This window comes from Priceomyces carsonii, assembly GCF_900007245.1.
Source record: "Priceomyces carsonii strain CBS4050 genome assembly, scaffold: Debaryomyces_carsonii_scaffold_1, whole genome shotgun sequence".
Taxonomy (NCBI): domain Eukaryota; kingdom Fungi; phylum Ascomycota; class Pichiomycetes; order Serinales; family Debaryomycetaceae; genus Priceomyces; species Priceomyces carsonii.
In genome coordinates, this window is record NW_026946674.1 from 2,474,586 (window position 1) to 2,488,741 (window position 14,156).

The window sequence follows — 14,156 nt, forward strand, 5'->3', positions numbered from 1 at the left end:
GATTTAATTTAATAAAATCAATCTAGAAGTTTGAGAATTGCTTCGGTTATTGACAAATTCTATAATTGAAATATTTCGTTTCTTTGTTAGAATTTGATTCTCTTTCGGTAGCGTTAAGGAAGCAAATTCATAAAATACAAGATCTTACAAGCCAAGTCTCAGATCCTAGAGTGGAATTGGTATTCCGAGCAATTGAATCGACTGGAGGCTTAATCAAGTAATTTATAGGTTTCATTGCGAAAGACAGTAGACAGCGGGAGTGAAATTTATTCCTACAACGTTCAAAAAGGAAGCTTATTCATGGTAAGGAAATGACGAAGGACGATGTATGGAAATTCTCTCAGTGCTTCGGTGATAAGGGTGACGTTGAAAACATCACTGAAGCAGATATAATATCGACGGTTGAATTTAGTCATGGTGGTGATTTTCTTGCTACGGGGGACAAGGGCGGCAGAGTTGTTCTATTTGAACGAAATTCCTCAAAGAAAAAACAAAGCTGTGAGTATAAGTTTTTTACTGAGTTTCAAAGTCACGACGCCGAGTTTGATTATTTAAAGTCCCTAGAAATTGAAGAGAAGATCAACAAAATTAAGTGGCTCCGAAGTTCAAATAATTCGCTCTATCTATTGTCAACTAATGATAAAACTATCAAATTATGGAAGATTATGGAAAGGCAAATCAAATTGGTCAGCGAGAATAACTTGAATGGATCAGATCATTTACCTTCTAAATTGGATGTTTCCGAATTGAAATTACCACAACTTCAATTTCATGACAAGTTGATTCTGGCGCAACCTAAAAAGATTTACTCGAATGCACACGCTTATCATATTAATTCCATATCTGTGAACTCGGATGAAGAAACGTTTCTCTCGTCAGATGACTTGAGGATTAATTTATGGAATTTAGGGATTGCCGACCAATCATTTAATATAGTCGATATTAAACCCGCAAATATGGAAGAACTTACAGAAGTTATCACAAGTGCGGAACTACATCCAACACATTGCAACTTGTTTATGTATTCTTCATCCAAAGGTACAATTAAATTATCTGATATGAGAGCTAATTCACTATGTGACACGCACGCTAAGATATTTGAAGAATATCTTGATCCTGCTTCCCATAACTTTTTCACCGAAATCACTTCTTCTATTTCAGATGTAAAATTTAGTCACGATGGAAGATATATTGCTTCGAGAGATTATATGACTGTCAAAATTTGGGATCTTGCAATGGAACTGAAGCCGCTCAAGACTATTAATGTACATGAACATTTGAGAGACAGATTGTGCGATACGTATGAAAACGACGCAATTTTTGATAAATTTGAAGTTCAATTTAGTGGTGACAGTAAATCAGTGATGACGGGTTCTTACAACAACAACTTTATGATCTATCCTAACGTGGTCAACACGGCAAAATCTTCCCCATCGAAAGAGAAGGGCGTCCATTCTGAGTCTGCTTTTAAGAATCAGAGTGGTGAATCAGACGATGAAAGGGAATCTAGTGATGAAGCTTACCTGAAGTCGATCAATGCCCAATCTGATGATAATGAACAAGAAATCGTCTTGCAGGCCGATAAATCTGCATTCAAGTATAAAAAAGGTGGTTCAACTAGAAGGAAAATGATAAATGGAATAGGCGGAGTCAGTTCAGGAGATTTTGACAATATCAATTTTAAGAAAAGCATTTTACACTTGTCATGGCATCCAAAAGAGAACTCAGTTGCAATCGCGGCAACTAATAATTTATATATATTTTCGACATTATGATTTGGATTCGCTGGCTGTGAAGCATTTTTAAAAGCTTTAAACCTACTTGAGAGGAATATGTCCCAGAATTGATCTCACGGGATGCCAATTCTTTTTAGTATGTAGTCTACAATAGACGAACTAATGAATTTCAACCATAAAAATTCAGGTACTCTGAAAAGAGGATAAAACATTACACATACAAACAATTAAGCATCTAGCGTTTATTTTCTTCAATGACTAAAAATCTGTAGGCTCATATTAGAGAAGCATATTTCAATATAAGATTAGTAAAAGTATTCTATTACTCGATGTGCCTGTTGATATCACTATTCCAGAACAAAGTCTTGTCGCCGTCGCCCCAGAAGAACTTTGTTTGCCTTAAGTTTTGATATTCATATTGGGTTGGCCATTCATCATCTGGTAATTCTCTTAAGTGTTTTCTGTGATCAGCATGTTCCAATTCAATCTTCACAACCGGAATAGCCGTCAACAAAATTGCAGGCAAGGCAACCATGTAAGTAATCTTCTTCCATAAGTTTGTTATACCTTCAGAATGTTGAATTTTTTCGTCAAGATTCTTCTTGAATTCTTGACCAGCCTTTTTGTCTACTTGCGGAAAGGCTGTTTCGTTAATGTATTTTGAAACATGGCCATGACCAGAATTGAATCTTCTAAAGTTACGTTGTACAACAGCTCTAAACATATTTTCTTGCAGTGATATATATGACTTTGATCTTTAAATAGCAAAGTGTTTATTTGAATGAAACCTTGAAGGTGAGATTTTCTTGAACACCACTTTTTTAATTGGTCAAAGAAATGCACGTGATATATAAATAGAAAGAAGTTAAACCTGGATGTAATATGTATTACACATATATATGTATCTAACTTTTACGTAATTTCAGAGATATGATATTCTAAACTCTCTTTAATAGTGTATGTTTATATCAATTAGTCCTTTTCGACTTAATTGGCTACCTCATTCGAGTTTGTTGCAGCATTTGGTGGATCGGGTGATTCCTTAGCTTGTCGAGCTTGTCGAGCTTTGAATTGATTATAAATGAAACCATCATGCCTCATATCCTTGAATAAAACTTTGATATTTCCATCTTCGTCGAAAATTAAGTCCCGGGTGGATTTCAGGAGCGATAGCCTTCGCATCTCAACTTCGTGAAACTGTGTAGCATTTCTTGTGATAAAGAATTCCACGAGTATGTCCAAGTTATTCTCTAAGATTTTCATGTAATCTTCCTCGGAGGGTTCTATAAGTGGTACATTAGGCGAATCGATTTTTGAATTCTGGTATAAGTATGGTTTCAATTTATCTGTTTCAACCCAAGTTCCTAATGTAGGCAAGAATGTATGAGTTTTGAACCTAAAAGACTCTATTCCCTTTTCATGATATTCATTAATTAGTAAGGTTTCAAAGGCGCTTGGGATATAAGCAGGCTGGCCCTCGAAAAAAGAAAGTTTCAAAGGGCTCAATTCACTTAATCTTGCAAAGTGATTATTCCTGCAATTATACGCCTGAATGAAATTGTTCCTTCCAAATTCTCCTATTGTCTGGTCTACGGAAGCCCTGGAGTACTCCCCAGTCAAATATTGATTGTAGCGGACAGGCGCTCTCGTCTCGGAGACTGACAATCCAGTGATATCAATATATAAGCCAGAATCGACATCAATAAATCTAGCATCAATATTATTGTTTCCATTCTCTTTACCCCTTCTACTTACAAAACTTCCACAGTCAACAAAGTATCTTCCATATCTAATTTCTCCATCATCCTTACCACCCATGTCAACGATGACTGATTGATTATAATTCCTTGATAGCTTATGCAAATCTGAAATCGGCACTTGAACATCGATATCATTATCCCAGGGAAACTCAATTCCATCCCAATACCAAGATAGCAATGAACCATGAGCGATCCATGTGGTTATGTCATGCTCATTTGTAAACGAGAGCCATGCTCTTATTAATCCAAATAAAGCAGGTGGAAGCTTATCTGTGAAATTGATAATTCCATTAAAAAAACGCCAGTCATAATGAGAACCTAAACCCGGATTAGGCTCTTTTCTTAACAACTTTGCTTCGAAGAAGTACTTGGGGGGAAAACGAATGTTCATAGAATATTCCAATGACTCTTTGTATATAAGATCTCTTGGTGATAAAGATTCAGCCAATTTTAGTTCTTCTAAAGTTCTTTCGGAGCTGTCGATAAACATCTCGTGATTGAGTTCTTTAGAATAAGCTGTCTCTTTGCGCGGATTAGGATATTGGATTTCATATATCTCTACCAATCTGTTCAATTCTTTACGGACATTCAATTTTTTAAATTCTGAAGTCTCGCTAGATGGGTCATTGTTTTCATTCTGGACGTAAGTTTGTAGTAAATCCGTCCCTGATATTTTCTTTTTTCCGTCTAGAATATTCTGATTTACTTTCACTTCTAAGCTGCGAACGCCAAACGTCTTATCTTTGCCCTCTTTAGACGGAAGTAAAAAAATTATTGACATTGGAGGTGGCATAAAATCATGTAGATAAGATCTCCCATGTAATAATTTTAAATTAGTCTTAGACCTTCCTCCGTATCCAAAAACATGCCAACCAGTCGAGGATTTTTGTGATTGAATTATCCTTAATATGTTCTTGCGGTAATCATCGACATTTGGATTGTCCAACAATTTATCGATGTCGAAGTCATCTACACAATATTCTTCTGCTGGAAAGAGCTCTTGCCTTCTATTTCTTATTTTATTGGAAGTAGATTGATCAAAATAATCTTTGCATGTCACTTTTTCATTATTCTTGACGAACTCGTCAAGAATAGACAAATCAGCCCAATCTGACCAATGAAAGTACGGGATACTTATATCTTCAATCTTTTGACTAGCCAACAGGGTGGATAAGTGATGCATCATAATCCCTAACGTAAATCGAGGATCGAATTGCTCGAAAGTCGCAGTATTCTCTGAGGAAGCAATTTCATTTGGAATATTAATCTCCTCATCTTCTGGGTGTCTTCGTAATTCTAACAAATATAGCTGTTCTCTTTTCTTACGATCGAGGTCTTCCTTGTTTCCAAAAATCAAATTGAATTTATTATCAACCAATTTATTAAAACGTTTGTAATCACTATCAAAGAAATTTACATTCATCAACTTTCTCCAATCAAACAAATTTAATTTGATCGATGGAAGAGGATCGTAGTCAAGTAATGAAAATACGACTAGATGCAATAGAATCATCGACACTAGTAATATAATGCAACGGGATCTTCGAATCATCTTTCATTAGAGACTTCTTCAAGATAAAAGGAAGGAAAAAAAACAAAGAGTGATTCCAAAATGTTCTCTTGCAACTTGAAATATACCCTTATTAACAACTTTTACGCAAAGTTAAATCATAAACATCTATCATTAAACTCTAAAGAAAATTTGATCATAAGCCTTGTTTTATTTGGAGAAATAACAATATATACAGAAATTACTTAAGGCACGAAAAAAACAAAAGCGTGTCCTTTTGCTTAAAATATAATTATCAGATCCAGTAATATAACAACGATTGAACCCTTAAGATAAAGTCTGGATGAAACTTAAAATTGCATGTGTTCAGACAAATCCTATAATTGGACAAGTAGAAAGGAACATTAACAGAATACGAGATCTTCTAGCTAATGTCCCAAAAGTTGATTTCGTAGTCTTACCTGAGCTAGCAATCACAGGTTACAATTTTCCAAACAGAGAAGCTATTCAACCTTTTTTGGAATCTAGTGTGAATGGAAAGTCGGTAAAGCTTGCTGAAGAGATATCAAAAAGATACCAATGCTTTACATTGATAGGATATCCTGAGATCTTTGAAGATCGAATATACAATTCTGCTGCATTAGTTAGTCCGAGTGGATCCTTATTGTACAACTATAGAAAAACATTTTTATATGAAACGGATGAGGAATGGGGATGTGATGAGAACCCTGATAAGCTGTTTTCCCCCATAGAATTGATAATTGATAAAGAGTACTATATTGATAGGCAACCTGGGAAACCTTACTCCAAGGTAGTAACAAGCATTGGAATATGTATGGACTTAAATCCTTATAAATTTGAGGCCCCATTTAATAAATTTGAGATGTCTTTGTCTAGCTTCTTGAACCGCTCTAAGCTAATTATTTGTCCAATGGCTTGGCTATCTCCCCAGTCTCCTTCGATAGATGAGAAGCTTCTGAAAGAAGAAAAACAAAAAAAAGCAGAGATAATTTCAGATAAGTATTATAGAGAGAATAAGCCACACCTCAATCTTCTGTCCACTCAAAACGATAATGCTTTTGTTTCAGAGCCAGAAAATACTATTTTGCCAAAAGTGCCGAGCTTCTCTACAGTACATTATTGGATATTAAGATTTTTCCCCTTTTTGAATCACCCCAGCAATGACTTACCTAAATATTACGATAAGGTAACCCTCATTACATGCAATCGAGTAGGAATAGAAAGAGATGTCATGTATGGTGGGTCGTCATCTATCATACAATTTAAAAATGTTCGAGGTACTGCAGACTTAAATAATAGGAACCCAAGTGTTCAAATTTTAGGTAGTCTTGGACAAGTGGAGGAAGGCGTGTTATTAAGAGATATTGATGTTGAGACTCAAGCCTAAACGACACGCCGAGATAATTTGACGTTATATTATCGCATAGTCTATATATACATAATGGCTGTTAGTTTCTACGATTGCATTGAATAATGTATACACTGATGTATTTGTTTGACCGCTTTAGAAAGATAGTAAGCAAAAGGTCTCGCATTTTTGAATCCATCCTGAAGACTCATTCAAATTAGACATATATCAAAACGAATAACAGCTTTATGCACGAATACAATAAGCATTGATCAAAACAGTATAGCAGAGCCATCATAAGAATAAAATTTACCATTATCATCTCTTGTTAAGTGATTGATTATTTCGATTTCACTTTTTGCACTCTCTGCTGGGGTAATCGGTGTTAATTCTTTCAATTCAGGTAGAATTTTGAGACCAAGTTTTCCCATGTCTGTGCTAACCATACCAGGATGAAAACTGATCACTTTGAAACCATCAGGTACTTCGAAACTCAATTCCTTCATCACATAATTTAATGCAGCTTTAGACTGTCCATAGGCACTAAAAGAAAGCGAAGGCATGTCCTGTATTGATCCTGCCAAGCTGGAAGTAAAGACTACTTTTCTGGTATCTTTTTTGAGAAGAAAAGGATAGACTTGTTTAAAAATTAAGATGGGTCCCAAGGTATTGACTTGTAAATGTTCCTTCCAGATATCCACAGGTAAATCTAAGATAGTATAGTATGAATCTGAAATACCAGCATTTGAAATAAAGACATCTATTCCATCAGTTACTTCAGCTAACTGCTTCGAAAGATTCAAAATGTCTTTCTCATCGCCAATATCAAGTGTGACGACAGAAATATTCCCAAGTTGCTTATTCAACTCAATCAATGGTGTAGCACTCGAAGGTTTTCTAACACTAGCTATAACTTTGTTGTTTTTGTTTGACGCAATTTGCTTGACCAATTCGTACCCGATTCCACGGTTACCTCCAGTTATAAAATAAGTTTCGTGTGATGACATTTTTTGATGTTTTTTGATGTTTTTAAAGCAATCCTACGTAAAGTGGTATTTTAATCAACGTATTTATGTTTATTCTTTGTCATATGCTGACTAATGTTGCAAAAAGAGTTACTAATTTTGAGTTGTGAAGTATTATTCCCGCGATTCTGCTTACATATCCTAAGTTTTGAAGTCGATTAGTAATGTGAAGGACGTTAGTAATCTATCTAGGCATTGAGCTCTCCTTTTACTATGAGCTGCTAATAATCTACAGGTTCAATCTGCCATATAAATAACTTTTGTCCCAACTAATTCATTTCACGGATTCCCACTAACCAATTTAACTAACAAGGCTATGAAAAATCAGAGCCTTGATATCAGCAGCACATGACTTGTTTGCAACATCGTGTACAAGTTAACTTCGAAACCTGCTTTAAATACACGCAGTGCTTACATAGTATCAAATGCTCTATGCGACAAGAACCCTGCAATTACTTTTAATCTTCGCTAGATTCGATCGGACTGGGCCGTTACGAAGCCGAGCCTAAATTGCAGTTAAATGCTCCGTTGCCTCCCCACAATTCTCCCCACACGCACGGCTTTTTTTTTTTCACTTGATGCGGCGGGCCTATTGTTTTTCCCAACATGCCCTTTTGCGTCCAATAGAAAGTAGCGAGGCGATAAAAGATACGTGGGACACATCACTTCTCCAATTTTGTAAAAGTCTTCACTTTGGCGAAATTGCTCACATTCCCCACAAGAAATTCTGGATCATTTATAAATGAGCAAAAAACTATACACATTTTACTCAAATATAAAGATATCTTTAATATAGATGGGAAAGAAAATGACTAAAGATTTCAAACCTGAAGTTAAAGACGCCAAAGAGTCAGGAGGTGGTGCGATTATGCAACCTATCCAAAATGAAGATTCGATATCATTGGGTCATGGTCACAATGAAGACGATCCCCATTCGATTGCTTCCATTCCTACAGAAGTTGTCAGAGAACACAACAAGCACATAATTCGACCTCCATCATTTACAACTTACGCAATAAGTTCCTACTTGAAGTCGCGGTTCTCTACGCTATTTGTTTCAAAGGAAGAGTTGACCCTGTATTCTTTAGACGAAGTTTTCAACCCTTTTCGTACGCTTTCTGAGTTGACCCTCAAGCAGTGGAATTTTTTCTTTCTCGGTTTGTCTGCTTGGACATTGGATGCTTTCGATTTCTTTGCCGTTTCTTTGAATGTCGCCAAGATTGCTGAAGATATTGACAGCTCAGTTAAAGAAGTGACATGGGGAATTACGCTTGTTCTCATGTTGAGATCAATAGGTTCAATAGGTTTTGGGCTTTGGGGTGATAGAGTTGGTAGAAGATGGCCGTATATGGTCAATCTTTTTATTATAATGATAATTCAAATTGGTAGTGGGTTCATAAAAACATACCTGCAGTTCCTAGGAGTTAGGGCAATTTTTGGTATGGCTATGGGTGGTTTGTATGGTACATGTTATGCGATTGCCTCAGAAGACTGTCCCAAGAATGCCAGAGGAATAGTGAGCGGTATGTTTCAGCAAGGTTATGCATTGGGATATTTACTTGCCGTTGTTTTTACTAGAGCATTGGTCGATACAACAGCAAAAGGTTGGAGAACTATTTTTTGGTTTAGTGCAGGTCCTGCTGCTGTCTTAATAGTTTGGAGGTATTTCACTCCAGAGACTGACACATTCCACAGACAAAAGAAAAAGTTGGAAGAAGAAGCTGCTTCAGGTGACCTGAAAGGTAAGGCATTTGCTCAACAAGGTAAAAAGGCAATTAAACAATATTGGTTAGTTGTGATTTACTGTATCTTGATGATGTCAGGATTCAATTTTATGTCTCACGGTTCTCAAGATTTGTACCCCACATTGTTGACTCTCCAATATGGTTTTAGTAGTGACAGATCGACTGTTACTAATTCAGTGGCTAACTTGGGTGCAATATTCGGAGGAATTGTGGTTGGTCATTGGTCCACCTTCATAGGAAGAAGAATGGCTATTATTCTTGCTTGTATTTTGGGGGGTTGTATGATATATCCCTGGGCATTTATAGATGGGACAGCTATCAACGCTGGAGCATTCTTTCTTCAGGCTGGAGTTCAGGGTGCATGGGGTGTTATACCTATCCATCTTGCTGAATTGTCTCCCCCTCAGTTTAAAGCCTTTGTTACTGGTACATCCTATCAGTTAGGAAATTTATGTTCCTCTGCCTCGAGTACAATTGAAGCTACAATAGGCGAGCGGTTTCCATTATCTAATCCAAAACATGGAGCAGATTATGATTACGCCAAAACTATGAGTATCTTTATGGGCTGTGTTTTTGCGTACGTAATTTTTATTGTTTTCTTTGGACCTGAAAACAGAGGCGCGGACTTGAGTGTAGATAGAGACGAATACATAGATGAGTATGGTACTGATGCTGAACGCAGGTCCTTTGATTCTGTCAAAGAAAAACCCACTTCCGAATTCGTTGCCTAAATATGATTAGATATGAAAATAAATACCGTAACACGATTATATTTTTTGTACTTAAATGACTTTATCCTTACTCAAAAGAAGCTCTCATAAGAATCTTGATGAATGTAATTCATAAACCTCAATCCAAGAACGGAAATTAAAGTAATGATGGTCATCTGGTTCATGCCTATTTAAGTGCATATCAAGTTCATTGCCTCTGTATAAAAAATAAATTCAAAGGCATTATCGCAAAAGTCACTATTCCATATTGCTTCCAAAAAATTAAGAATCAGCAAAACAGTATTTGAACTTAACGAATGAACCAATACTTCAAGCTCCGATTTGAAAAATTGTCTTTGAAGAGCTGTGGAGGATGCACTCCCGGCAATTAAAAGTGACCAGCAAGGTAATACTAAATTCTGGTTATAAGGTCTTTGGATTATTTCAATCAAATGATTTATTTCATCATAAAAACCTGTGGCTCTAATACCAATGGGATCTAAAATTTTCTTTAGTAGAATAATAGAAGTTCTTAGTACTAATTCGATTATCGTTAAATGTCTTCTCTTAGAGTCATTTGTGAGTAGGTCATGAGACTTTTCAGTCTTCGATAACTCAAATGAGGCTCTTAGTAACAAACTTGAACACCTCCCTTGGTTCTCGTCGTCTAATGGTAATTTTAAGCGACAAATCCAGGAGCATTTACTAGCAAGCTCAAAGGCAAAAAAATAAGCATCCACAATTTCCTTAGAACCATCTACCTCGCATGAATCAGGAATATTAAACCTTGTGAAGAAATTGAAAGGATCAGGTACCAAGGCTTCAAGCTGATCTTTATGACAAAGTAAAATTGTAATGGCATAATTGAATATGAAATTTTCTATCAAAACGCCGTCAATAGGAGAGAATTGAATTAAGTGTGATATCTTTTTTAGAAAGTCTCGCTCACCATTTTGCAGCAGCTGCAAATAAAATACCAGTTCATGCTCATCCTCTTTTATCAGCTTTAGAAATCTCTTTTCGATAATTTTCTTAGCCACCAAAAGGTGCTGTGCGCATCTTGTGGCATTAAATCCCTGTAATTTATCTCTTAGGCATAACGTTTGTAAAAGCTGTACCTCCATAAATAACCAGTCTTCTGTGCCATCAAAGTTTCCGTCCTTTAGTCGTTTTAAAAATGACCCAATTGCCCTTAAATATTTTCTACGAGCAACCTCTGAATAGAAATCGTTATCAAAAGCCATGATGACCGCTCCCATCGCTATTATGACTTCCCTACCTGTCTCAGACATTGCAGCAAGAGGAATGTAAATATCATTATTCGAAATGTGGAAGTTCGTTAACGGTTGAGGTAGCGATGGAACTAATCGAACAACAAAAGTATGATAAAATTGGGCATCTTCTTTAGAAAGAGAGACACCTGGGATCCAGGAACTGAAAGAATCCAGGTTGAAATTAAATGAAATGCCAGGTTGTGTCTTTCCATTTCTATCATTGATACCACCCCCTATTGAATCAGGATGCTTTTCAACTGTCCTTACCAAGCTAATTTCGTCTCCCTTTTCCTGAATAGCTTGATTCTTACATCTAGTTGTCTTACTATGCAATTTATCTAAACAGGGCCAGGTACACTCTAGATCTCTCTTAGAGCAGCTCTTGCATATTGGCTTGGTTTCATCACATTTTTTCTTTTTCCTTTTGCAATTAAGACAACCCGTGAAAGTACGCTTCGATGTTTTTAATGATTTCTGAACCAATTTATTGCCAGACTTAATTTGAAGGATTTTCTGATACTTCTTATAGTCTAAGCTACCCATTACTTTTAATTTCTCACGATGTGGTGACGTCTTTAATACAAGAATGAGCTATAATTCATTATCGCACTGCTAATAGACATGTCTCAATTTAACTGTGCAGGATAGGATATAATACCGGATGTAATCTTGCCTCAAAGAGGATCAATCGGCGGTGAGGCTTTCCTTTGACTATATATCAAGGCTTACTCTCTCTTTACTGAAAACCGATTTGAACATGTCTATAAATACCACTTACAAAAGATACAATTTCGAGATATAGGTATTGGGTAGGTGTTTCGTTCCTCAGAGATTTATTGGTGATGGTAAAAAGACAAAACTACTGAAATTTTTTTTGCATCTGAGAAATGGGTTCTTGTATTTGGAAAAAAACGAAATGAACGTAAATTGTTGAGATCTTGAGCATTTATATCATTAAGTATAATGATTCACTTATAACATATTGATGAGCTCGATTTGAGTAGAACTAAAGAAAAGAAATTCGTATTGAATGGTCAAGTTAAGATCAAAGTACACTCTTAGATATACATTTTACGATTCATTTACATAATAATCTTTTTCATTCCAGCAATTATGGCATAATTGAAATAACTGTGAGATGTAACTTGTTGGGAGTAATAATGTGCTCTCATAAACTTATAGGTCTCCTAGAGCTTTGGTGGTTGGAATACGACTCTTCCTCTGATAACCCCCTTGGCTAATTTGAGAAGATAGTTAGGTAACTCCTCCATAGGTACTGACGTTGTAACTGGCTTAATTCTTCCCTCTGAGATCCATTTCATACACTCTACAGACTCCAGTGTTGTGCCTCCAAAAGAATAAAGTATTTTGATTTCTCTTCTTGCTAGCTCATAATGACGCACGGTAAGTTTGTACCTTCCCAATCCAACAGGCAGTATTATTCCTCTTTGTTTGGTATATGCCTCACAAAGATCGAATGTTTCCTGAAGACCACAAAAATCGAAGCAGACATCAAATGATTCTTTAGGATGATTTGAGAGCGTTAGATCCTGGTAGAATTCTGCAGCTCCAAATTTTTTAGCAAGATCTTCAGAATCCTTTTTAACATCAACAGCCACTATATGGCATCCAAAATTATGGAGAATCTGAATAGCATTAAGTCCCAAACCACCAAGGCCCACCACCAAAACTTTTGACGTGGGTAAAAGGCCCTCTCTAGCGTTTTGGATAGCATGAAATGGTGTAAGGACTGCATCTGATGCAACAGCAGCATCTTCATATGAGACGTTTTCTGGAATAGGTATCAAACCTTTTAGATTTTTGACCAATAAATATTGTTGGAATCCTCCATTCATACTCAATCCGTATGCTGTCCTAGAATTCAAGCAGTTATTATCTGCGCCAGAACGACAATTTTCACAGATTCCACAATAATTTGCAATAGAGACTGCAACTCGAAGTCCAACTTTGTATTGGTTAGGAACGCCCTCTTTACCTACTTCAACAATTTGACCCGCTATTTCATGTCCCATCACAAACTCTTTCGGGACATGTTTCTCTTGGGCATATAAAATATGAAGGTCGCTTTGGCACAAGCCAGCAGCTTCCACTTTAACAAGTACTTCTCCTGCTCCAGGTCGTAAAACGGGCCAATTGTCATACTTTTGAATAGTTTTCTTTCCGAATTTAAACCCGTAAGCTAATTGAGTATCTGGTATTGTCATATTTGTTTCAGCCTGCTTGATTGTTTGTTTCTACTTTTCTTCTACTATGTGAGAATACTCTTACCATTTAAACAAGGAGATGGAGTGTGGGGAGCTAAAGCTCGGTTTAAACATTAAAAGAGGTAATCATTCCGGGCTGCTGTGAAGGAAAGAATCAGCCCTTAATCGCGAACGTTTATGAGCCGCACCTCCTTTCTGGCGGTTGACAAAGTGGTGGCACATCTCACTTAGCTTAAAATCAGTATTCCTTCACTAATTCTGTCCCAGTGTATCTACATTTATTTCTTATAAGTGTAAAAATCTTATCAAAAGATACGAGAGGCTGCTTGATGTTGAAGCATATCTGAAGATGCGTTACACGACTGTCCGCCCGACGCCCGAAGAATAGCCATTCTTCATGTTCATAATACATTTCTATGCATCTATTACGTAGCCCTTTGCAACAAGCTACAGCCGAGATAATCATGAAATTCTGTATATGATAAGAATTTGGACAATGTTCACAATTTGAGCCAAAGAAATGTCCGCACAATAAAGGGCAAAGCCATGCATCATAATGCTCACAAAGCTTGACAAGTTACTGCAGCGCTGTTTTATCGACATACGATGAGCCCTATTCAAGATATACTATTGGAAAGCTTTCATGTTTTGGTCTAAGTCTGATATCTTCGATACCTTCTTTAAATTAGCATAGTCTATAACATGTCTAGGGAGAATATCGGGAAGAATTCACTGGCGTAAGATTTCATCACTTTTGAGCGCAGCTGCACGGCACGGTAAATTATAATCGTATTATTTATTA

General features: G+C 36.5%; 8 protein-coding genes across 8 annotated transcripts; 3 read left to right on the top strand and 5 right to left on the bottom strand.

Annotated features, from left to right (window-relative positions):
• Positions 1–311: 311 nt before the first annotated feature.
• On the top strand, positions 312–1,775 carry CDC55 (protein phosphatase 2A regulatory subunit; the record flags this gene model as incomplete). Its single annotated transcript, XM_062951159.1, has 1 exon — positions 312–1,775. One exon carries the CDS (start codon positions 312–314, stop codon positions 1,773–1,775), a length of 1,464 nt encoding a protein of 487 aa, XP_062808189.1.
• Positions 1,776–2,058: 283 nt separating this feature from the next.
• Positions 2,059–2,460, bottom strand: COX13 (cytochrome c oxidase subunit VIa; the record flags this gene model as incomplete). The annotated part of the gene is made up of 1 exon (XM_062951160.1): positions 2,059–2,460. One exon carries the CDS (start codon positions 2,458–2,460, stop codon positions 2,059–2,061), a length of 402 nt encoding a protein of 133 aa, XP_062808190.1.
• A 263-nt stretch (positions 2,461–2,723) lies between these two features.
• Positions 2,724–5,048, bottom strand: PRCAT00001378001 (uncharacterized protein; the record flags this gene model as incomplete). Its single annotated transcript, XM_062951161.1, has 1 exon — positions 2,724–5,048. The coding sequence occupies one exon, from the start codon at positions 5,046–5,048 to the stop codon at positions 2,724–2,726; it is 2,325 nt and encodes a 774-aa protein (XP_062808191.1).
• Positions 5,049–5,349: 301 nt separating this feature from the next.
• PRCAT00001379001 (amidase) lies at positions 5,350–6,414 on the top strand (the record flags this gene model as incomplete). The annotated part of the gene is made up of 1 exon (XM_062951162.1): positions 5,350–6,414. The coding sequence occupies one exon, from the start codon at positions 5,350–5,352 to the stop codon at positions 6,412–6,414; it is 1,065 nt and encodes a 354-aa protein (XP_062808192.1).
• A 233-nt stretch (positions 6,415–6,647) lies between these two features.
• Positions 6,648–7,382, bottom strand: PRCAT00001380001 (SDR family oxidoreductase; the record flags this gene model as incomplete). Its single annotated transcript, XM_062951163.1, has 1 exon — positions 6,648–7,382. The coding sequence occupies one exon, from the start codon at positions 7,380–7,382 to the stop codon at positions 6,648–6,650; it is 735 nt and encodes a 244-aa protein (XP_062808193.1).
• An 814-nt stretch (positions 7,383–8,196) lies between these two features.
• Positions 8,197–9,876, top strand: JEN2 (Jen2p; the record flags this gene model as incomplete). Its single annotated transcript, XM_062951164.1, has 1 exon — positions 8,197–9,876. The coding sequence occupies one exon, from the start codon at positions 8,197–8,199 to the stop codon at positions 9,874–9,876; it is 1,680 nt and encodes a 559-aa protein (XP_062808194.1).
• Positions 9,877–10,046: 170 nt separating this feature from the next.
• Positions 10,047–11,672, bottom strand: PRCAT00001382001 (Zn(II)2Cys6 transcription factor; the record flags this gene model as incomplete). The annotated part of the gene is made up of 1 exon (XM_062951165.1): positions 10,047–11,672. The coding sequence occupies one exon, from the start codon at positions 11,670–11,672 to the stop codon at positions 10,047–10,049; it is 1,626 nt and encodes a 541-aa protein (XP_062808195.1).
• Positions 11,673–12,316: 644 nt separating this feature from the next.
• On the bottom strand, positions 12,317–13,354 carry PRCAT00001383001 (zinc-binding dehydrogenase; the record flags this gene model as incomplete). Its single annotated transcript, XM_062951167.1, has 1 exon — positions 12,317–13,354. The coding sequence occupies one exon, from the start codon at positions 13,352–13,354 to the stop codon at positions 12,317–12,319; it is 1,038 nt and encodes a 345-aa protein (XP_062808196.1).
• Positions 13,355–14,156: the final 802 nt, after the last annotated feature.